Source organism: Lutjanus erythropterus, chromosome 12 (genome assembly GCF_056507025.1).
Source record: "Lutjanus erythropterus isolate fLutEry1 chromosome 12, fLutEry1.hap2, whole genome shotgun sequence".
Lineage (NCBI taxonomy): Eukaryota > Metazoa > Chordata > Actinopteri > Lutjaniformes > Lutjanidae > Lutjanus > Lutjanus erythropterus.
In genome coordinates, this window is record NC_139328.1 from 19847054 (window position 1) to 19872016 (window position 24963).

At 38.0% G+C, this 24963-nt stretch overlaps 1 protein-coding gene across 4 annotated transcripts; it reads right to left on the reverse strand.

The window, feature by feature from the left end:
* Positions 1 to 4569: 4569 nt before the first annotated feature.
* On the reverse strand, positions 4570 to 24610 carry ranbp3b (RAN binding protein 3b). Of its 4 annotated transcripts, none has more exons than XM_084731864.1 (17): positions 24528 to 24610; positions 21812 to 21825; positions 21379 to 21415; positions 21199 to 21276; positions 21019 to 21090; positions 18483 to 18548; positions 17310 to 17402; positions 16223 to 16332; positions 15727 to 15846; positions 15120 to 15220; positions 14939 to 15014; positions 14731 to 14827; positions 11056 to 11180; positions 10842 to 10962; positions 10002 to 10144; positions 7184 to 7379; positions 4570 to 5777 (listed from the first exon to the last, which is right to left on the reverse strand). In XM_084731864.1, the coding sequence occupies exons 1-17, from the start codon at positions 24547 to 24549 to the stop codon at positions 5734 to 5736; spliced, it is 1515 nt and encodes a 504-aa protein (XP_084587990.1). In that variant the 5' UTR covers positions 24550 to 24610; the 3' UTR covers positions 4570 to 5733. The 4 variants fall into 4 exon arrangements, with proteins under 4 accessions (XP_084587990.1, XP_084587989.1, XP_084587991.1 ...); XM_084731863.1 differs by having other exon boundaries at positions 21812 to 21867; positions 24528 to 24594; XM_084731865.1 differs by lacking the exon at positions 17310 to 17402 and having other exon boundaries at positions 21812 to 21867; positions 24528 to 24595.
* Between the last annotated feature and the right edge of the window lie 353 nt (positions 24611 to 24963).

Consider the following 24963-nt stretch of genomic DNA (forward strand, 5'->3'; position numbering starts at 1 on the left):
GGACTGACTGACCAACAATCTGACAGACCAACATTGCCTTCCCTGGAGCCATGCTGCGTGCATGGCTAAGAAAGAAAAAAAAATTGAAGCCTCCTTTTCTTATTCACAAGTATTCTCTCCCATTTCCATTATGATAAAATTAAGTCTGGTTGATTGTATTCACGTAGCAGTAAATCATAACAGAAGATCATTTACAGAGACTCAACAATTCCAATGACGAGCAAACACAAACGCAACAGTGGTGAGGGCAAACTTCCTTTTAAGAAGCAGAGACCTCAGAAGGTGGGCGGCCATACAATGGTGGTAACAACTGCCATATACCACAAATATTTACCTCAGAGTGCTGCTAACTACTTCTGGCAACACACTGTGATTATGTTGTTACTGCAATGATTGTCATCCCTATTTGACCCTGATCCCTGAGGCAAACGATAAAAGGGAAAGGCAGAGCTCAGAAAAACAGTTATGTTACTATGCAACATGCTTTTGAAGAACAGGTAAGACCACCTTTTGACATTCAAGCGAATCTATTTGTCTTCTTTTCCAGTAAATCAGTTTATTTATTTTGCTGCTGAGTTGCTTACATAAAAACCTTTTAAAGATCGAATGGTCTTAAGACTCCTAAATCAACAAAGACTGCAAGAGGGGAGGAGTGAAAGGTTTTTTTTTTTTTTACTGTACGGGTAACTTCACTGTATGTAGACAATGAAGAGAAAAATCTTATTTAAATCCTAATATAACAGGAAAAACATTAGGAAATTAATCTAAACTCACACCTGGTTATTAAAAATTACAGTGATATTCTGAGTTTAGGGCAGGTGGATATCTGGAAACCTTAAATAAAAAGAATATGAATTAAAGTGTGCAGTTTACAGCATATCAAAAGGAAAATGAGGAGTGAATTGAGCCTGGAGACAACTGGGCAAGATAGGAATAATACATGTGGAAGGCAGACAAATCAAGGTTACAAGGTTATAGTTCTGCTGCAAGGACATATTCTAATATTTTGTGAGTCGAAAACTGAAATTTACACAAACAAGCTTGCAGGGACTGAACATATGCTGGAGGCAGCGTGTTGACTCGACCTTTAATTTCTGCTACAATTTTGATAATCGGTCTGTATTTTCAGTGACTTTTTCAAGCAGAAAGGCCAAAATTCATCTTAAATGTGAGTATTTACTTCTTTGCTCTGTTTTATATGATAGTTAACTGAATATCTTGAAGTTTTGGACTGCTTGATCTAACAAAACAAGACATTTGAAAACGCTGCCTTTATTTCTGAGACATTGTGATGGGCATTTTATCAAAATCTTCTGACATTTTATGGATATAAACAATTATTTGAAAATAAAATTAACTGCACAAAGTGTCTGACATTTACTTTAAGACTATGATGTGAACAAAATGTTAAATTGAGTCATGCAGTTCTACCCGACTTGAGAGGTACAGCTATGCAAAAGTAATATTTGCTTTTACTTGTAATAATTCCTTTGTTGAGCTGCTGACAAGTCATAGACATTCCCCCTGTAATCAAAGGTCACAAAGTAATATTTATTAGTGGCAATTGCTTTGTATTAAGGGATCACAAGCTTAAAGGATCAGTGTGTAGGATTTAGTGGCATCTGGTGGTGAGACTGTTGATTGCAACAAACTGAATACCACTCATCTCACCATCTCCTTCCAAGCAGAAACTACGCTGTGAAACTGGTGAACAATGCAAAAGGCCGTATCAAGAATCTTTGTTTGGTTTGTCTTTTCTGGGCTGCTGTAGAAAAATGGCTGTGGAACATAGTGGCCTCAGTGGAAGAGGACCTGCACCGTCTGTAGAGATAAACAGCTCATTCTAAGGTAACAAAAACACAACAATTCTTATTTTCAGGTAATTATACGTGAATGAAAACATATTAAGGAATATTAAATTCATTTTCTGCCTCATTCTGCCAATAGAGCCCCCTAAATCTCACACATTGGACCTTTAAAAGGTTGGGAACCACTGACCTACTGTCAACCTACTCACTTGCTTTTAAAACATCAATAAAGAAAAACAAGTCAACAGAGCAGCTGGATGGAACAGTAATCTGGTTGGTACCTGAAGGCGATCTGGGAGGTTTATTTTTTTTTAGAAAGAACAGAAACTACAGACCATTAGATACCCTTTTTTTTTTTTTTTTTTTATTAATTTAGGCCTACTCATTTACTAAATAAGGGCCAAATCCCCAAATCAGCAATACATATTTACCCTCAGGCCTGTAGTGCTATTTCGCCATCTTGACTATTTTGGTGAGTTGCAGAGTTCTCAGCTGAAGAGAGATCTGCTTTCCGTCAAAGCAGCAAAAACACACACACAAAAAAAAGGTGAAAAATTCTTTCCAAAAATCAAGACATTTAACATAATCCTCAGACCTTGTTGTGAGCAGTTTTATGTTTTGTCTGCAGTAGAATATGAACTACTTTAGGACCTATCAGATGTACTTTATTTTCTGTTAGAAAGAAAGTAGTTCATATATGAAACTGCTGACAACAAAGTCTGTGGATTATCTTGAGTTACCAGGCCATGATTTCTGGAAAGAGATGCTGGTTTTGAATGTTTCAAATGTATTTTTTGGTGCTTTGGGCACCACAAGCCAAGTGCAATCTCTAAGGCTGAGATTTCCAAAACTATACAACTCACACTCACAAATCAATCTAGATGGATAATTAGCACTGCAGGCTACAGGAAAAAATAAGTATTTTTGATTTTGTGGTAAACTGTTCCTTTAATTCTAATAATAAATCTATGTGCCCTCTGCTTTACATTGTCTCCGTAATTTATCAAGGTTGCACGTTCTGCCTGTTTGTTTTCAAAGACTGACAACCTCCCTGAAATGATCTCCAAACACTGATAACAAAAAACTTGGCACAGAATTTTCTCCCAATCTAAATTTAGAGCTCCATTTGAAATAACACGCGGTCCTCTTTTTCCAATTAAAGATCACTGAACATATCAGACCATTAACTTTAGCCTAATATTTGGAAAAAATAAATCATGTTTTATTATATTAAGCCTTGACTACTGTAACGCTTCAGGAGATCTCTATCTCAGTTCCAACAGCAACAAAACTTAGATTATACACAACTCCACTTTTAGATAATGTCCATTCCATTGGCTTCCTGTTAAAAAACAGATTACAATTTTTTACTTTTTGACATACAGAGGCTGACATTTTTTTTGGGAATACCGCGGGATTCTGGCACAAGACGGGGAAAAAAAGAGTCAACGGGAATGGATTTTTTTGCAGACACTTGACTGGATTGACAGGAACCAGATTGGAAGGGAGACATTCTTCTGGGATTGGGACGGGACAAGAGTTTTTTTCTTATTTCTTTTCTTAACTCACAGGATTGGAACAGGAGAGAGTATTTTTGTGGGAGTGGGCTGGGACAGAAGTGAACATCCACTCCCGTGTTACGCTCTAATACAGAGCAATTGTGACAATAACAGAATTTTAAATGTCAATACAATACTAGGATGAAAACATCTTTCAACACCACAGCAAAAAGAAAAATAATGTCCAAGGCAGACAATCTTTAAAAAAAAAAAAAAAAACTTAACCTGCACACAGTGCTGGTACAAATAAAACTACTGAACAATCTGGTTTTGCTGAAAGCCAAGACTAAAATGATAAAATGACAGTATTGCATTGTTTTAAACAATACGATATTGAAAAGTATTGCAGTATCAGTACTCTGACAACCTTATGACATGCTTAGGCCCCTCTTGGGTTGTGCCCTCTGACTCCTGAGAGGAGGCTCACATCATCACTTCTGGCTGTTCCAAGATCTGAGCTGAGAATTAAATGTCATCATACTTTCGCTGTTTGTTTTCTCTGGCTCTCTGCATTTTGCACATTGTACACTTCACTGTCCTCTCTTATTTCTCTTCTTCCCCTTTTCTTCTTCCTGCAGAGCACTGTAACTTCTGTTTATAAAAGTCCTATATAAATAGTTTGCGAAGTTCTCCAGTAGTTGCAAATTTCTGCAAGTTTGTGAAATCACAAGAGGAAACAAAAGAACTAGTGTGCAAGATTTCAGGGGAAACCACTACAAATTATGTAAAATGCTGATATTTATTTTTCATACTGTCCATCAGTAGATTTTTTGGGGGTTTTTCACTACACAGCTGCAGTCATTTATGGTAGACACTGTAGAAAGACACTTTCCTACAGTTACTACAGATAAGGAGGAGAGTTTGGGAGTGGCAGTCGGACGTATACGATTGTGTCAGGCTGTTATGATCGGTACATGCATCAAAAATTCATGACCTTGTGCCTGGTGTATACTGTATATAAGCAAGTTTTGCTTAAAGCAGAAAGAGCACAGCATACATCAACCTGTAGGCCAGATCCACCACATGAATACAAAACAGATGAACCATTCTCCCTGTCTTTGGCTGTTGTTTTGATTAAATACAGCTACAGAAGACAATCAACGTCAAGTATAACACACTCCTGTGATGTCTTACTCTGGAATTTGAGATTCAAGTTTGGATTTTGCACAGAAAATCAGGTTTTCAGAAGGACAAACCCCAGATGTCAGTCCAAAATGGTTTATTTTGTAAAGGGGGCAGTTGGAGGAGATGAGAAAACATGGTGCGCTACTAAATGATATATTCAAATGTACATGACATTCAAAAGGTATTACAGTTATCACTCAAATTTTCCACACATGAAGTTAAGTCTTCATTCCAATAACGTTTTCCAAATGTAAATGGATAAAAGGTTTGTATATTTTCAAAATAAAAAAATAATGTATCAACACAGTAAACCCTTGGGATGCTGAAAAGAAAAAAAGAAATAACAGTTACATGCAGAATGTAGACTGATGAGTTAATTCTCTTACTTTGGGAAAAAAAGAAATCATAAAAAAACACAAAGTGAATGACTAACATCTTATTAATTTAGAGAAAAATTTGAGGTCAATCCTTTTACTCTTTTGTTGTCACATAATTAACTCACATTAGCAGAAACTGCATTGTTTCAGTCTTTTATTCAGTATAATATAGGTCAATAGGAAATATAAGAAACTGCTATTAATGACAACTTGAGTGGTCTTGGCTAGCCATTACAAACAGCACATATGTGTCGAGATGCCTCATGAAAATGACGATCCAAAATAAATTACATTTGCCAAAACCTAACGCATGGACTGGTTGGGATGAGGGAGGGAGGGAGGGGTAGGAGGGTTGGACTCGATGTAGGAACAACGGACTGATGACTAGGTCAAATACACTGTGAATGAAGCTCCTCTGGATGTGTGGCGTCCAGAGGTACGACTGTAGAGTGAGTAAAAAGGTCCCAAAGTAGAAACTGCAGTCTTAACATGTGCCATACTTTAAAATGTAGAGGAAAACACCCTTACACTCATCAATATGATGAGCAGAAAAGTCCCAAACCAAAGCTTTGAAGTCTTTATTTTTGCTATCGGGGAGAGGAAAAAATACTCGAAAACAAAAATAAAACACAAAACAGGAGAGGGAGGGAAGAAACGACTCCAGATATTACGCTGAATGCAGAGAAGATGAACTGCACGAGTTGGGTGAGACACTCCGGCACAAGGGGTTATTTCCTGGAGCTAGACTTCTAATATCCAAAAGTACTGGTCTGGAGGACCCATGTTGGTCAAGGGGTGTCCATGGAGATGCCTACAGCAAAATGCCTCAACAGCAGCATCTTAGCAGGCTGTCCAAGAGTGACGCTATGTGCTTCCTGCTGCCTGGCTCTCTCCTCCCTCTGAATTACCTGCAGGAACAAAGTGACAGCAGGTTGACAAGAGTTTTGTAGGCGAGGGGTAGGGACAAAACAGAACAGTTTTGAGGGGGTTTTGATTTTTACTCTTCAATTATGCTGGGAAAATATATTTTAAAAGATCAAACTCTTAGCTATTAAACCTTGTAACAGGCCATCCTCCTAGTGATTGTATTTTGCAGGAAATGTTTGATGATTTTAGTTGCATTTAATCCATTAAATACTAGATTATTTAATTAGCTGTGTAATCAGAAAGTTTCATATGTTCTTATTCAAGAAATAAATACCATTATAATGTTGCCCACTTAAAATTTCTGTTGAAAATGTAGTTTGTCTTTGTGATAAAAACATATAACATCATTTATGACACAAAGAACAAACATAAGGTGTATCAAGACATTTTTTGTTGATGTAAACTCATTTTCTAAATCCTTATGAACTTATATATAATGAATATAACAGTGAAAAACTTCTCTATGACAGAGCTGACATCACATACAAGGGGCATGTCCAGACTCTTTTGACTGGGTGGCTCAAGTGGGGCAATTACTTATTTTTTTCTTTTTCTCATTTGATTGACAAAGTATTAATTTCAAACACAATATTCAATTATTAAAGAGAGCAGAGTTCTGTCACCTCCATCAGCATAGATGTCAGCTCTGTAAGATGGAGTATCTGATGCAGCTCACGTCTTATAGAGTTGACGAAATGATCCATTTTGTCATTTTATAGCATCGTACATGTAGTGAGTAGGCATTTTACTCTTAAAGGCTGCTAAAGGTTCATTTTTCTTTAGCTTTAGATAAGATTTTAGATTTAAAAGGTCTGCACAGTTAACTTGTTATGGCTGAAACATTTGACAACAATATGTAATGAATTTGTCAAAAAATAGACAGTTTATTTGTGCTTAAGCAGTATACTTGACTTTTTGAGACTAGGTCCTTAGGGTTCAGCTAACCCTTTTTATGCCTGCTTAAGTCATGTGTTTGTAAAACACTGAGGGAGTTAATGGAAATCTGGGAAACAACTTGAATAGGCCCACATTTTTTACACATACATTTTAAAACAATGCCGATTATAATAGCACATTTTTATACCTATGTTATCAGTTATCAGTAGGTTTAAAATTTGAAAGCTTATAACACATTTTTCTAATTGTTTGAAGTTGTGAATGCTTGTCTGGGACAACAGTGTTTTCTGGCCTTTTTTTGTAGGACATGATTTGTCCCAGTTCTCACGAACGGGTGATATACTCACAAAACAAACCATTGCTGTAGTAACAGAAAAGCAGCAAAACCAGCATAAAACACCACAAACACTTCATGACATTCATTTAGTTTGAGGGTAAGTAAACCAGGGAATGTTGAAACACAGAAACACTAACAATAAAAATCACTGACTCGTAGCAGGAGTGGAGGCTGACGCTGAGGCAGAGGCATTGTCTTCTTCATCACTGTCGTCCTCGTTGGACTGTGGTACCTGGGCCTCAGGGATGGTTGTTGTTGGGGTCTCAGCCTCTTGCTCTGCCCTGCTCTTCAGGGCTAAGATACGGTGATGTAACGCTGCAGCCAGCTGACCTATGTCCTTAGAGCTACCCTGAAGAAAGAGACACAGAGGGAGAAACCACTCAGCCATATTGAAAGAGAAAGAAATCAACAGCCATACTCATACATTACGCTACTGGCATCAACATGTAACCAGTGCAGTTCTGGAATACAACCAGGGCATAACATTAGCAAGAGTCACCAGCCAAATGCTAGTAAAATATGCAAATGGATGATAAATGTGCTTCAGCCCCGCCCTGCCCAAAACACAGTAAGTGGCTGTTCACATTCATTCACAAAGTGGACAAAAAAGTCAGAGGTACAAATCAATGCCCCAAGAAAAATACAGTGATGCTTCCTACTGAATATAAAGAGGGAGCAGTTTAAGTATAAGCTCATCTTAAAGTCCTGATTTTCTCTGGAGTTGAGGTAAAGGCCATTAGCTGCAGATTTATAATATGATGCAAGGCTAGACAATACTTGAAATAAGTACAGTTAATTTAATTTAAAAAAAAATTTTAAACGTGTTAATTGTCTAAATCATGAACATCAAGTTTTTACAACATGCATGAAAATGTTATTTTTACTCAAAAAGTCATAATAAACTGATTATATTTGCTGTCTGCAGTCACAATAATCTGCTAAATTGTCTGTGAGGTCAATAGTTGTGCATGTGTGCACCCACTGAAGCTTATGGGACTGTCATGAATCATGACAGCTAACTGGTTCTGGCAATACAGCACTGCATGGATGACGTGTTTTTGTAGGCCACCCTGGAAGTTAACATTACTCTGGTTCCCTCCACAAAAGGCAATGGGATTTGTCCACTGGCTTTTGGATCAATACAGAAAATAAGCTCCGTGGCAAACAAATGCTTATGATACTGATACATTTTGTTCAGCAAGAAAACTTTCACAGATGCAACCCACTTTTATGATTTTTGAAGTGTAAATACAAATGCCTGAAGTAACAGGCTGACTGTAAACAAACATTACCACCACTGAGTGACTAGTGTTCAGCACGGTGACGTTAAATGTGCATGACAACCTCTGTAGTCTCACTTAACCAGCTGTTAACCACCACCTTTTCTAAGACCAGTAAAAGCTTCAAAATTCAAAGTGGGTTATTTACTTATGTATTTACTTTCCTAGAACAAAACTTGAAAATCTTTCAAGCTTGCGTTAATCACAGACCTAATGCCAGGCATCTAAAAACCCATTCAAAAATCCACTGACCATGGGACAAGGGCACTGACAGTACAAAACTGCGAATTCATTTCTGGGTTTAGGACACTACTCTACTGTAGTAGTGCAACCATCACCTCTGCAAGAATGATCAATCAAATGAAAAGACTGCTCACTGACCTGAGCTTGCTGTATTTTTTGACAAAGCATTATCTCACAAGGTGACGCCACTGGAGACGACTGATTAGCGTGCTAATTCTGCTTTTTAATCTTTGTCCCTTCCTATAGACAGGTAGCTAACAAGTCAGCTCCCACAGATATCAAGCTGATCAGAATTACTGACAGTGGGAGCAGAAGAACTGTGAGAAAGCTTTCAGTGTCTGCCCTGTTTGAGCTGAATCTGACATATTAAGGCAGAAGTCCAAGCTCTACCTAATTAAAGTTTCTGGTAGTGTTGTCAGAAATATTGATTATTCAACACATATCAATTCTGAATCTCTGAAACGAGTTCAATGCTAATTTTCCACATCTTGATGTACCAGTATAAGCTGCACTTTCTCACAAGTACCAAGTGTTGCAAAGTCAGCTGATAGCCAGCATTAACTAAAGGCATTTAAGGACTGTAAAATGAAATTGGCATACTCTGTGTCATTGTGTGAATACTAAATGTCAGCTATTGCAGTAACTACTAATGTTATTGCTATAATATCACATTGAAACCATGTTAACTGTGTTTACAATAATACAGGGCAAACTAGTTAGGCCAATGAGACAGTTAGTTTAACTCTTACTGAGGCTAATGAAAAGAGTCTTTACCAATATGACAGCAGTACAATAAATACATGTAACATTGACTTGACAGTGCAACAATATGAACAACAGAGTGCTACATGAACATTAAAGATGTAATGCAATTTACATCGCCGGTCATAGCTCACAATTAATTAGCTGTTGTGAAAACAAACTTAGATAAAATTTCAATATAAAGGTCTCATTGGAATGAAGAATTAGTAACATTTTTTTTTCAATTATAGGGGAAACAAAGAATTTATCTTTCAGTAAAAATCTAAAATAAAGGTAACAAAAATGTCGAGATTTTTCAAGGCATTGTATCAAAGTTAGAAATTCCAGTAAAGATAAATAAACAGAACTCCCTCTGCACAGTCAGTTTCAGTGATCACGCGATAGTCACAGGAACATCTCAGGTAAGATCAACAGCATAAACCACCACACAGTGAACTGAGTGACTGCAATTTTATTACTTCACTCCTAATAAAATCACAGTAATTCTGTTCAATGTTCAATTCTGGTTTATGTGAATGATTTTATTATAAATTCAAGTATTGTGACCACATTAGCATCTAATAGTGATATTGTATAACTATAAAGTATAATCTGCATTTAGGCTTTAGTCTTTTTGCATTATAGTAAAGGGGAAAAAAATATTAAAATCCATCCCAAGACTGAGTATAGTGTTTGGTGTCACATACCGATATTAGGAAGACCTTGACCCCCTGGTCCTCTGTGTCCATGGCAGTGATTCGTACGCTCTTCTCGCTGGCCTTGTCCACCTGCATCTGGGGCCAAAGTTTAGTGTTGAGGATCAACCGAAGGCTGCCCTGGGTCCTCATCACTGGAGGGGTTAAAACACAAACACACGTCCATGATGGTATTCTACCTGACTATGATCTCAGTGATGTGAGTCCTAGTTATGAAAGATAAAAACAGATACAGTTTATAGTAGTAATAACAATAGGCTTGTAGTGCCAGCAGGCATCCTTTCCAAAGTGACTGAGGATGTTAATATTGTAGTTCATCAGTACAGATACAGCAATAAGAAATGTTATCCACCAAGAAGCTATGGTCTGAAATCAAGTGTTGTAACACAAAACACCGTTTTTTAAAATAGAAAGTAAAAATCTTTGGAAAAATATGTAAGGAAAGCTTTGACTTCCATCCTCATGTTTTTCTTTCTTCTTCAATGACCACACACTTCATACCCCACATTCCACCATCAGTCATTTAACAGCCTGCTGTGGCGTCTCAGCCACAGAAGTTTGTAACAGGGGAATGGGCTCCCCCTTGTGTTCAAAGTCAGGGTAATAATAACAGCAACAAAAAGCACAACTAGGAAGAAGTTACACTTTTTTAACTGATAAGTGTTATCTCTTCACCCCATATCTATCTTGCACAAAAAAAAACTAACCCACACACAAGCAAGTATTTCTCAATCTGATTACTGAACCATAAAAACTGGCTGTGCACACTCTTAACAGCAAGTTGTTTATTTACTTTTTTCATGCCCAGGAGGTTTTTGAAGGTGTGTTTACCTAGACGGGACTGTAGCGTGCCGTCGTCCGTTGATGCCATGTCGTTGAGCCTCAGCAAACCTCGACCTCTCTCTATCCATGATTGAGCATTCTTCTCAAATACATATAATTTGCACTGCATCTGAAGCATAAGAAATAGAACAAACAAAAACTTTACTCCTTTTTGCCATTTTTTTTTTACTGCATGTGTTGAATGAAGACAGGCGGCCTTTACCTGTAAAACATTGCTTTCTGATTCCTCTCCGGTTTTGACTTCAACTTTCTCTAAGATGCACTTCTTGGCTGTGGCTTTGGTGTAAGCTGCTGCAGACTCCTCCAAAGACTCTGACACGCTGTTCACTGGAGAGATAGAACATAGTGGTGAGATATCCGCAACTAGCTTGAGTTAACATTTGGTTACTTTGAATTTTATCAAAGATGCATCTGATTGAGAAACTCTCAATCTGACTCAGAAACTCTCAATCTGACTCATCTTTGACTTGTGTCATTACAAGATAGACGTTCTCTGCAAAAATTTAGACTAGGCAGCGCTGAGGAGTGATCATGAAACACGCAGGCTGGCACTCTATAGCCCCTTTTCCATATACATGTGCTGGCTTGGCTTGACTTGGTGCATCACCTGAGCTAAAAGAGATTTGCATCTCGCATTTGCATTTGTTTCAAGGGGTGTCTTTTAAGAAAGGGCTATTGCTGCTTAATGCTGCAGTCACACTGGTAGTGGGAAGTGGCAGTGACAACAGTATAAGCAAGTCATTTTTCACCAAACAATGATATAATCATACATTGGCCATATTTCACTGTGGACATCATCTATGCCAGTTCGGTAGACTAGATATCGCCAAAACCTACAGCTCAGTGCATTTTAACTGGTAATGCAAAATTAGCGTGGCATGGTTTGACTCCACACAGCCAGAAGTGCCAAAGGAAAAGCCCCACATCACTTAACACAGGAGCTGTACAGGCTGATGCAGATTATTTGCAGAGAAGAGGCACTTCAGGTCTAAGCCCACATTAATAAATGTCGATGCATGCAGCAGCAATGATATATTGAATTTCTTTTCATTTTCACTGAACAAAGACACAATGAAACATACCAAAAATATCCACAAAACTGTAGCCTTGTAGGTCTTGTCCACAAAACAACAACTTTCCACTGTGTTTACACATATAAAGTATGAGTTCATAATTGAAACCAAATAAAGGAAATGCCATTCTCAAACGGGTATAAGTATTCAGTGACAGCCTTTGTAAACCGATTCAGCAAACTAATGCATGCAGTACTGCACCTCGTTTCTGTTTAGTTGTTATTTGCATTTGTTGTAAATATGCAGGGAATCTTATGGTCAGGGGCAGATTAATACCCTCTTTTATGTCAAAATATACTGGTATATCCAAGAATTTGTGCTGGAGGATGTAACTACAAAAGTTACTGCTGCTCTTTTTTGTTGGGTGACTGTCGATTCAGTAAAGCTGCAATAGAGTTTAAAGCTGCAGTGGGCAATCTGAACATAAACAATGCAAAACCTTCCATCTCTCTCCTCACTGCCTTGTATCTCCACAAAGTTCCTCCTACCAAATGACACACCAAACACGCATGCACATTTAGCCGGGTTTTAAGTTGAACAGCAAGGGTGTCAATAGTTGTAACTACCAAACAAACGCCTGGTCTAGCCAGCTAGTTATGTCTGAATCAGAGGTAAAAAAGACATAAAGACACCACAACATTTACAGATGAAGACAAAATTATTAGCCCCTCTATGAAAATTTCTTTTTTTTTTAAATATTTCCCAAGTGCCCTTAAACAGAGCTAGGAATTTTTAAAACGGCTTTTCTAAACATCCTAGTTTTATTTTGGATTCTTACATTATTTTACTTTGCACACTGAAACAACATTATTTCACAAAAACCAAAGACTACCAGGGTCAAAGTTATTAGCCCCCCTGATGCTAATAGTCAATTGTGTATCCTTTTTGCTGGATAACAGCCTGCAGTCGTTTGTTTTCTTCTGAGGAATCTCAGCCCATTCTTCTTTGGTGAATCTCTCAAGCTAATCCAGATTTGATAGTCTTCTGACATGGACCTTCGTCTTCAGTTCACCCCATAGATTTTCAGTGGGATTCAAGTCAAGGCTTGGTGTAGGACACAGTAACATATCCTTCACATATCCTTCTTTCTTCATGATTCCTTCCCAGTTCCAGACGCATGGAAGCATTCCCACAGCATAATTCTTTCACCACCATGTTTGTGGGGACGGTGTTCTTTGGGTTATACGCCTCTCCCTTCTTTCACCAAACATAAGCAACGTCTCTATGGCCAAAGAGCTCTAGTTTTGTCTCATCTGACCAAAGGACACACTTCTAGTATGCAGAATCTTTCTCCAGGTTCTCCTTAGCATAGTTCAGTTTTTCTTGCAACCTCGCAGTCCATTCTTGTGCAGGGCTCGAGTGATTGTCTTCTTTGAGACTACAATTCCCGTCTTGGCTAAGTTATTCACTAGTGTCTTGGCAGTTGTTCTGAGGTCTTTAGACATCTCTCACAAGTTTTCTTTCCAGAGTCTTTGAAATCTTTTGCTTCCTACCTCTGCCAGACTTGTTCTGTACTGTGTGGCTCTCTCTGAATTTCTTGATGATACTTCTCACTCCAGTTCAGACTAACTTTGTATACCCTAATCCTGCTTTGTGAACATCAACAATTCTTTTTTTTTTTTTTTTTAGGTCTAAACTGATTTCTTTTGTTTTTGTCATGATGCTTTCTCAAGTGACAGCTCAAACCCTTACTGAAGTTTTTATACTGTGTGTAAACTGGAAGATAACCCTCAGTTTTAACTTGATTTTACAAGCTTTGAGCAAAGTTAAAGTACATCATTGCACAACAGTGATTTATCCTATGGCTCAACCAAAAGGTCAGTTCTTAAGGGGGCTAATAATATTGACCCTGGTAATTTTAGTTTTTTTCTAAAATAATAATGCTATTGTATGCAAACAGAAATAATTTGTACTTTCTAAAGAAAACTAGTATGTTCAGAAATGCTATGTTGAAAATTCCTTGCTCTGTTAAAAAAGCACCTGGGGAAATTTTTAAATAAACATGTCCTCAACTGTAGAACCTGAATGACCTTTCTGTGCATTACAATGCCCACACTACCATACTATTTAATATGTCAGAAAAAGATTTAGTACACAGTTTGTCAAATGCAGTATGCAAAAAATGCCAGGATGTCCTACTGTATCCAGTCGTATTTTGCAATATGTAAGCCAGCATGGTTTTCTGGCTATTCTGATTCACAATCCTTTATGACAGCTGTCTGGGCAAGAGGGTTCATGCTGCAATTTTATGAGGAAGTAATATGTCTCAACCATATCCATATTTAATGCAACAGCATGTGCTTTGTGAAGGCAGCTGCCATATGCACTGAAAGTAAAAAGCATGCAATTTGGAATGCAGGGCTTACTTATACAGACTTGCTGCGATTGGCTTATTTACATGTTAGCTAACCCTGATTGGTTGTTTGAGTCAGACTGGGTCGAGTAAAAAACAGACAAACAAACAAACAAAAAAAACTTAAGCAGCTTTAAGGGAAGTGGTGGGATGTATCACCAGTGGTATGAAATGTGCATCACAAATTACACATGTAGTATTTCACCCACAGCTCTTTATGGAGTGCTAATCAAACACAATCACCTAACTACATTTTATGTACATCTTAAAAGACCTGTTGAATAGATGAGGACATATTTCAGTGATTATTTCTGCTGAACTGCTTATTTTGCTGTCCCAGGTCTTGTATTTTTCATTTGTTGGAGTATAGCCAAATAACTCTCTTTAAACTACTGGTAGTCAAGCCAACCATCAAATATTTTCAATCATCAGTGGTGTTGGTGTCTTTTACCCTTCTCTGGGGTGGTTTCCTGTGATGAGGGCTCTGAAGCAGGGGCAGCTGAAACATCTTTATTTTCCTCATTTGAGGACTCGCCCTTCGGGGGACTCTGAAAACACAACAAAGCTGATCATTGGAACTGGTCCAAAGCTCAATCATTAGGAGCTTTTCTAACGTGGCGTAAGGTAGACTCACTATTCAACAGACCGCTTCAACTCACCAGAACTCGTTCTGACATGTTCTGCCCAAAGACAAATTTTGCCCCACTGTCTGTACTGTTTGTGGCATTTTTTGAACTGAAAGGAGAGGAAAGAAAGAAAAAAAACATTAGTGAGTTGATGGAAGTTAATCATGAATGAAGATGAGTTGCTAAAAATATTCGAAGGACACAATTTCATTACCTTGGGGTAGAGATGTACTGTAAGAAATAATTAGTGCCCTCTGATTGAGAGTCCAGTGGCACACTATCCTTTGACTTGTCTTCTGTACTGTTCTCTTCCAACTAGAAGGAAAAACATGTTAAATTTCGAGTTATGCTTAAAGAAATGTACTAAACTTACAGAGAGACAAAAAATCTTTTACAAAATCACCTAAATGAAAATCCTGAGTGGGCTAGCGGTGAGTCACCATTTTCAAATGGTCAAAATCTTGTCAAAACATTCCTGCCACAACAATTCCAGACTAACCACAAATTATACAAAATAATACTGAACATTGTACAAAACCCTACAGGAAATATACCTCTTTTCAGGTAACAGGAAACGCTCTTAGCAAGAGAACTGAGACCCTTAACATAATGTTTAGAAATACATAAAAGTCACAAGGAAAGCATAAAATGTAGACTGCAACAAGGCAACTCAGTAGTAAGAGTATCGTCTCAAATGTGTAAAAGCCTCTCCTCTGCCAAATTTAACTGTTTATCTGTGTTTGTTTGTCACACGTTTGCACCTCATGTTTGCACATTGGCTGTGTTGGGAACAGGTTTAAGACAAGTGGAAAAGAACCCACCTTTGCTCTGTCTTTGATATTCTGACCAAACACAAAAGATATTGCTACATCTGTCTCTTTCTTCTCTCTTCCGCCTCCGTCTTTGTTACCACTTGCTCCATCTTCCTCATTTTCATGTTTCTGAAATGAGAACAAAAACATGCCTCAGGGTCAACTTTATATTCATTTGTCTTCTTCTATAAAATGCCAGTTCTACAACAATACTTTTAACACCACTAAGAGTAGAATAAAATAGAATAATACAGTAGAATACAGCAATTCTTTTTATGTTTGAATTTTGCATGACTTTTAATGAATACCAGACTCATTATACTTCCTCTTTACAAACTCAGCCTGAAAATAACCATACATTTTTAGCTATTCTGTAAATAATCTACAGTTTAATGTATTCCCACACTTTCTGATGCCTTGAACAAAAACTGTACTGAACTGACTAGCATTGTGTTTCATTTCCAGGCCCTTGATTATAATAAACAGAGATTTAGTCACTCCTCACCAGTGACTTGGCCAGAATGGCTGAGTGCTCTGTGTTGTTCAGGAAAAGGGACTGGGTCCCCGGTGCCCCATCTGATGACTTCTTCACACCGTTGGTTCCACAACTGGAATCTAAATGAACAGTCAGAAAGGAAACAGATTGAGATAATATACTGTTTTTTCAGTGCCAAAGGAAATTTAGCCTGTGCAATCAAATGCAAAAAACTCTCCCTAGTATCCACTAGGGATGTGCGCGATTTGTCAACTATACGATTAAACGTCTGCATCCATGCTAGTCGGCACCAGAAATACTAGTTGTTTAAAATATTTATCAATATTTCATTCATGCATGATGCCAGTTATCTGTTGCCTCTAAGATTTTATGCAGCTGCCCGCCACTAGTTGGGGCTGCGGCACTGTCAGATGGCAGCCCCTCTTGCCTAATGTGTGTGCCCCAGTTGCCCTGGCAACTCTGGATGTTTACATCAGCAAAGTTGGACAGATGAATGCAGACTGTGAAAGAATAAGCTGATATAAATTCCCTCGACTGGAGAAACGTGCCCACATTAAGCACATCCACAGACATAAACCTGCAAGCGGAACTGCTGCTGCTGCTGCTAGCACTGCTAATGTTAGCCACACTGTGTGTCAGGCTGGCAGCTAACGTTAGCTCCGGGTTGTTTACCCGCAGACACTGTGACCCTCTTCGGTCTGAAAAGGTGAAGCGTTTAGTGAGTTGTTGTCATGTTTTGTACATTAATATGTAAGGCTTGTATTGCACAGCGCAAAGTAGCGCGCATTTCAGCTGCATTTAAAGCACGATTTGGCGATTGTAGACTGATTGTCTTCAAATAGCTCCTAATACACAGTATTTTTTTTTCAGACACATTATAAATTAATAAATTCTGCTAAATTTTAACTGCTTTCTGAGTGTTTTCTTAGTGTTAGACTAGTCGACTAGTCTAAATTAAATTTTGTGTTTGACAGGGAAATTAGTCGCCAGGAACATCCCCTAGTAGCATGAATTATCAGAAAAAAGATTTTAATGACGAATGAGAATGTGTTTTAATTATTAATTAAAAAATGCAATGACTCCAAGCTGCACTCACTGGACTCTATGTGTGATTTTGAGGGCGGTGCCTGGAGAACTGCAGGGCGGAGGACACTGCGTTGCTGTTCCTTGGGTTTCTGACTTGGGACGCCTGCAAAAGATCCAACTCATTTTAAACTTCTTAAACACAATGAGATATTCTGGGTCTACATGTTCCAAGTCTGGATTAGGGCCCCGCCACACCCCCCTTGAAAGACACAACATATTTTATGTATGTAACGTTGAGAATTCTTCACATTCAGATGTTTATGTTTGGGGACCATTATTTTGAAACTGTGTGTTCATATTCCACTACCTTGTCCTTTCACTCATTCTCTGCTATGTTTCTGTTGTTGTTACAGTGCAGAAGTCACTGATGATGCACTGTCAGGTTCATGCAGCACAATAATTTTTCTCTATTTGTATTTCATAATGTTACACTGCCTTGTTGATATTAAGTATATTTATCCTACTGCTGTAACATTGGTAAAGTCTTGTTTCAGTAATTAGCCTGTTCCAAAGTCAGCCTTGCCAAGTGATAAACTAAATGGCTAACCCAGTCAGCTTCTCCTGCTGGGTTATCTGTGAACACACAGTTAATGTAGTTACTGAAACAGTATTCACACAGAGAACATGGTGATCTCATATACAGTCCTTAAATGTTTTTAGTTAATGCTGGTTATCACTAATAAGTCACAGATATGCAGTACAGAGCTGAAATCCAACTGATGACGACTCTGTTCTCTGACTGGAGCCATGTAGTGGTCAATTTTCCACATAATTACAGGGACTGAAAGCAGAGTGCTGTGAATGAGGAGGAGAAATGAGAGAACACTGACTGAGTTGTATGCGTGAATGTTGAATTAACAGTGTGTTTTGCTTTACACTGTGTAAGTGTGATTGATATAGCAAACGAGATTGTTCTGAAGCAAATAAGTCAAGTCATGTTAATGCAGCATAATCTCATTTAGAAATGAGATCACACAGATGTATGAATCAAGACTGTGAATTTTTTTTCTAATTTTATGATTAATCGTGCAGCTCTAGTCTAGATAGACCATGTCCGTTTCAAAGAGGGGGTCATGTAAAAGGGTACAAGTCTGGGTTCAAGTTCAAGTCTTTTTTTTCCATTTCAATCAAGTCAGTGTGAGAAAACTGCACACGAAGCAGGCTATCGACCTCAAACACCAACCTGAACTCGGTGCCTGTCCATGTATGAGAGTTGGTGGCTTTAAACGGAATCCCATAGGCTTCTCCTCTGGTGAAATGGAGCACAAGAGAAGGCAGACATTACAAAAAGATCTAAGAGTCACACAGCAACTTATAAAGGGTACGTTCCTTCTGTCTTTGCACCTTTCTAACAACAGGGCCCGTTACCACAGCAACCCTTGTAGAGCCTCAAGAGTTGCGATCCAACTAGTGTGCAGTAACATGGCAGGCTCTAGGGCCTCTGATCTATTTCTACCTCTGCCACTCCATCTCAGTGGCTTTATTAGCCTGACGTGACCTGGCCCTAATCAGTGCTAAAGCAAAAAGCTGTAAGCACTTATTGAAAAACATTTACAAGAGCATTACCATGACAAACACATTTTTTTTACAACTTGGGCCTTCTTTTCATCTTAGAAATAGTATAATTTTCAGTTACACTTGACACCGAGAAAACAGCCACATGAGCAAACAAAAACAGTTTTTGAAAAGGTCATTTGAACCAAATTAACAAAATCACAAGCTCGCTACAGTACAGGTGACCTTCCGTATTTGCTGTAATTGTACATGCAAGAAGATCTACAATCAATCTGTTTTTGTTTTTTTTTTATTTTGGGTGTGTTCGTCTTTGTTTTCACTTCCAAAGAAGTGCTTTACGTAATATGCTAGAAATGATTAATTATGCCATGTTTGTTTGCTCAAGTGGATGCCCCCTCCTCTCTGTAAAGCTGTGTTAACTGGTGACATCACCCCTGCCAACTCTAAACAGTTGAGCTGGAGACAAGAATTCAACCAATGAAATCCAAAGCAAAAACTGAATAAGACATACAGTATCATGAGCAGTAAAGTCATACTCCACAAAAACACACATATGTTTTTGTCAGTTTTAAAGTCCAACTGCATATTATAATTTCAGCCAATGTGTGATTTCTTTTTTATTTATTTTGCCTGTATTACAGTGTGAATTTCGTTCTGTTTTACATGATGTACATTTGTGCAAATTCAAATATTATATTAAAATTTAAGACTGAAATATCTCATTGACAAATTATTCCAAACAGTTTTGCATTTCTCCCTCCAATGCATAGGGTAAAGGTGAACCACACAAATATTCTGCCTGCACAAGCAAGATATCTTAACTCATTTGGTACATGCATGTTTAGGTTGGAACTTAACCAAACCTACCAACGTGTACTGCAAAATCTGAGACAGATGGAATCCATATTTTATTCCTTTTTTAAAATATAAATATTAGGTGTACAGAATATGTAATGAAGCCCACTAACACAAAACATAATTGTTTTAGAATCCTAATACGCCATTCCTCTGACATGTTCAGTAGCACTACACAAGGTGCAGCCAACTACCAGCACATGACACTATGGCTATCTTATGATAATGATAATAATAATTATAAACCCTGAGTAGTTTCTAATATCAAGCTCAACTTTTGCCAACATTACATCATAAATTTGGCGGGTAAACTATGAATTTGTTTCCCAGCTGAACTTGGTAATTCAGTCATAATCAAGAACAGAACTACATTATGTACAGGCATGATCATGGGTCACACAAGGTCATAAAGTTCCCACAACAAAGAAAGTATTCTCTGAATTACTGGGCATTTTGAGAACCTTTGCATGAGCAAGTTCTGTTTCATTTAATGCTGACAATTAACTTACCAAACAAATGCAACAAGTAGGCTTAACCTCTCTGCTAGGTATATTTGTGTATTCTTTTTGCAACACGTCGACTATACGATTTAACGTCCCCACCGACGCTAGTCGGCACCAGAAATACTAGTAGTTTAAAATATTTAAAAATATAATATTTAAAATATTTATCAATACTTCATTCATGCATGATGCCAGTTATCTGTTGCTTCTATGATTTTATGTAGCCGCACGCCACTAGTCGGGGCTGTGGCACTGTCAGACGGCAGCCCCTCTCGCCCAGCGCGTATGAACCAATCGTCCTGGCAACCAGTGCACACGCTCAAGCAAGCACATCTGTGGTGCAGCAGTGAAATGGGTCCCCACTGAAACACTTTCCTGCTGCGCATGTTCCGGATGATATTTGGGCTATTCACCGGTATGGCAGTATATAAAAAATTAATATCATAATGAAAATAAAGACTGGTTTTCCGTACAAACCGGTATATCGCACAGGCGTACGACCTTCACAGCAGAAACTTACAGCTTTAGTTCATAAATAAAATGACTACATATGACTAGATTAGAGCTGGTCATAGTGAGGGGGATGCATTTGTAAGGAGGGAATATGCAAAACTTCACTGACATCTTATTTGCAACTACTGATGTCATGACTCATGAAAACAAACAGGTTCAAAATTTATTTATGTCGTACAACCCATGCAAAAGTTATTGTTTACCAATCTCAGTCAACTTTGTGTTTGAGGCCTTAAACTGAACAATTTACATGTTTGACCACTGAAACAAAAGTTTTTCTGCAGGGGGGCTTGAAACTGTTGAGAGAAACTAACGGTGGTCTAGATGCCTCACCTGGCTCAGAGTCAGAGTTCCCAGTTGGAGACTGGCAGAAACTTGAGGGCATGAATACATTGTTCTTGGACACTGCAAAGTAGCAAACAGGCATTGCACTCAGCATACAAATCAATGTGTACACCACAAGCAAGAACCAAGAAAAAACAAATGCTCTGCTTAGTCACCACGTGCCCTTACCAGAATGTGGGGGTGGGAACGATGAGGTCCTTTCCCTTTTCACAGGGGGGATATAGCTTCCCTCGTCTTTATCAGAATCTGAAAACAGTAACAAAATATTAATAATATTCCATTCTGAATACATCTATGTGGAAAAATAATAGTAATAAAGAAAGTTGCTAGTTAGAATATTAGATTAACCTTCTCCATCTTCTGCACTTGAACCCTCCGCAGATCGCTGCAAGAAAACGCAATGTGTTTTTTGAGTCCATGGTTATTTCAAAAGAGTAGTCATAGTCATTCAAATTATTTAAGAAAATAATAATAATACTAAGATCACAAAAAATAACACTAGGTTGCATCTTGCTTGACCTCAGTGGTATGCAGTCTGGAGCTGCAATAATGAAAAACACTGAAAAGTGGTATCAATTCAAGCAAGATGTATTTAACATGATATCAACAGTTTTTGACATTTCATCAAGCCTTTTTAACAGCTCTGCTAATGGTGAATGATTTGATCTCAAAAGCTTTTCAGATTGTATTCCAGATTGAATATCAGTATAAATAAAGTCTGCTAAATTATAAAATATGTCTTCAGCCTCAATAAATACTTCAATAACATAAAAAAACTTACCTTCTGTGCTTTATCTTTTTGGAAAACAAACACAGGAGGCGCTATGGCAGGCTTGTCTGTTAAGAGAAGATGTAGGCTAGTCATCCATGCAAACAACCTGGTCTGTTTGGTTCTTCTTCAATTCAACTTTTTCCTCTTAAAAGCAATGACCCCTTAGTGGTGATAAAACTAGAGGGTTATGAGCATTAGTACTAATAATCATCAACCACTAAACCAAACACAAATTTCTACTACTCAGAAGTACACAAAACAGGTATTAATACACTGTTTCAAAAGTGGTCCAAAATATGGCAAGGTGCACTTATGGATCTTATATTTCATAGACGATTTGGGATGCACAATAAGTTATCAGCCAATTAAAGAGAGAACTGTTCTTTGTTTTTGTTGTAATAGTGATTGTCAGTTAAATTTGGTTTGGTGAGAGCTATGATATATTAAATCATCCATCTTTGCTCACTACATCTGAGCCTTTCTTACCTTCAGGTGTCCATAAATTACATGCTACAGTTATATTATATGAAAATTGTGCATCCCTACAGAAAATAATTAAGATAACATTTTTGTTTCACAGACCTACAGTGCCTGCATTTATGAAATACTTTTGGTCAAGCTTTCAGTCAAGTAAAAAACAACTGTTGACAGTTTATTCAAATGTCAGATTTATCTGGGTCAGTGTGTGAACAATCCAGTGACTCAAGAGAATACATTTCTATCATGCTGAAAAATGTGTAATTTCAGCCAATGTCAGCAGGACAAAACAAATCAACTCTTAATTAGACTATACTACAGTTAATCATGCAATCCTATTAGGAGTACTAGGAAGAACAAGATCACAGTACATTGACTATACCAAACAATAAGACCAAAAGTAAAAGAAATTAATGTAAATACCCTAATAAATTGAAAACTTATATCAAGATAGTCCTATATTAATCACACAACAGGGAAATTTATTTGCAAAGGAACAGCGTAATAACAGAAGCATCAATAAAAAAGCAAGACCAAGTACACAAGAAGATATAATAACTGTATAAGCAAGTAAGACAGTGAGAGAATAAAACAATACGAACATTATTAACATGAAACAGACCCAACAGATTAGTTAACTCTATTGCACATAGTTTTGAAATTGAGATACCGCACAGTTTAGTATGAATTCATCCTGCACACTACGTTATAAATTGATATTTCCCTCAGTGCAATATTGATATTGGACATTGATTTGCATTAATATTTCAATTACTTGGATTAGATATTTATGTGAACCAGTGTGCATTATCAATATTCCACTCAGGGAAATATCAACCAAACTTTTAGTCAATACAACTGGCCAAACAGAAACTGTAATCAAAAAAGTCTGTTTCATTCAGTTCACGACCATAAATGCTGTTGGTACTATAAACTATTGTCATAATCAACCAAGAATGGCAGCCGTCAAGCCAGGTAATAATTTGATGTCACCTCACCAGTTAATGCGTCTACCTTCACACTGTAACCTCTGTGAGGTGTAATCCTATAACGTTAGCAGACAAAGGTTTTCCTCTGTCTGGGTTGGGCCTATTACACTGAGCAGGTGTAGCATCGTTGTCGTTGTGAGCCTTACCGAGGCATAAATACATGCGGTAACAGCCAAACAGCCGACAGCACACAGCAAGAATTGTTTACTGAACCGACAATCGCCATCTCTAACACAACCCCTCACTGCTAAGACTAGCTGTTTGTATATGAAACACGTTCAATAGCAGAAAACATGGACATGTTGTGTGACCTATATTTAACATCCAGCTTTGTTTCTCTCTGCAGCTTGCAGTCAGCTATTCTGGCTAATGAATGTTAAGAGTTCCAGCATGCAATGCTGATATTCAGTGAAGAAATTCAATCAGCCCGAAATGTTCCCGGCTTATGTTAACCAGCTAGCATTTACACTATCTGACGCTTTCCAGCAAATAGACGGCGCCACCGGTTGTTCCCTAAAGCCCCGAACGTAGCTTAGCTTACTGGCTATAGTTAGCTTGCTAATGCGCTCCATCCCGCATGAGTCATCTCGCCTGACAAGCAATGACACCAAGATTCACACTGAACTCTAGCATAGTTTATATATCATAATAATGACAAACAGGCCTGAGTGGAATACATGTAAAATATAAAGGAAGCAGCGATTACAATCAAAGCATTGTCTCTCTTGGCTGACGTTTTTCTCTCTACGCGCCTAAATGAACGTCAATCCCCCAACTGAGCGCTAACTACATTAAATAAGAAGGATGTCGTACTGTAAACGTTTTCTATCAATAAAAACATCAACTAACTAGCACCTTTCATATTAGCTTTGTTACAAACAGTACTTGTCCCCTTTGGCCTAGCAAGCTTTGGTTTATTCTCACATTAGATCTTTTAGCTCCCCACAAAAATGGCACAACATACAGCCTATAAATAGCCGGGTGCTAGCGTTAGCAGGTAAGCCAGCTAAGTGGCAGGCAGCGTTCGAGGGCGTTCCGAGGCATTCCAGGTATTACCCACAGCCCATCCGTTAGCATTGTTAGCCTGCTTGCTAACGTTATAGTCTTGTGAACGCCGCGGAGCCATAATTCACCTGAACTCACGATTAACATGCGGCCAAGCAGCTTCATTTCAGTTATCAAATGTGCAGACAATGTGTAGGCGCCGTTCATATCAGCATACTAGCTGTATTGTTTTTCTCATACTGCCACTTACTCACCTTCGTTTGCCAAGTCCGCCATTTTACTTCGACGCTCACACACCCACAACCCACCGCGCAGATAATACGAGCTGAGGCAGAAATGTTTTCAGTGGCAGAGAGCACATTGCCACCGTTTACTGATGCAGTGAGTGAGCGACCCCCCTGCTGTCTCCTCTGCCCTTCGGTAAGAAACAAAGATACTGTCCATGGTTGCCATTATGTTTATTTAATTTAATTTTATTTCTTTATTGAGCACGTTTCAGCCAGCCCCAAGGAACAGTTAAAAGTTTGCTTAAATAGCCTGACCCATAAGTTTTAAATTTATTTTCAACCAAGGATCCCTAAACGTACTTTAGTCATCATATAGATCAAATATCAATATTTTCTAAGTGGAAAAAAACAGACACATATTTGGAAAAAAAAGATAATTTAAAGAATCTGAAAACTTTTCATG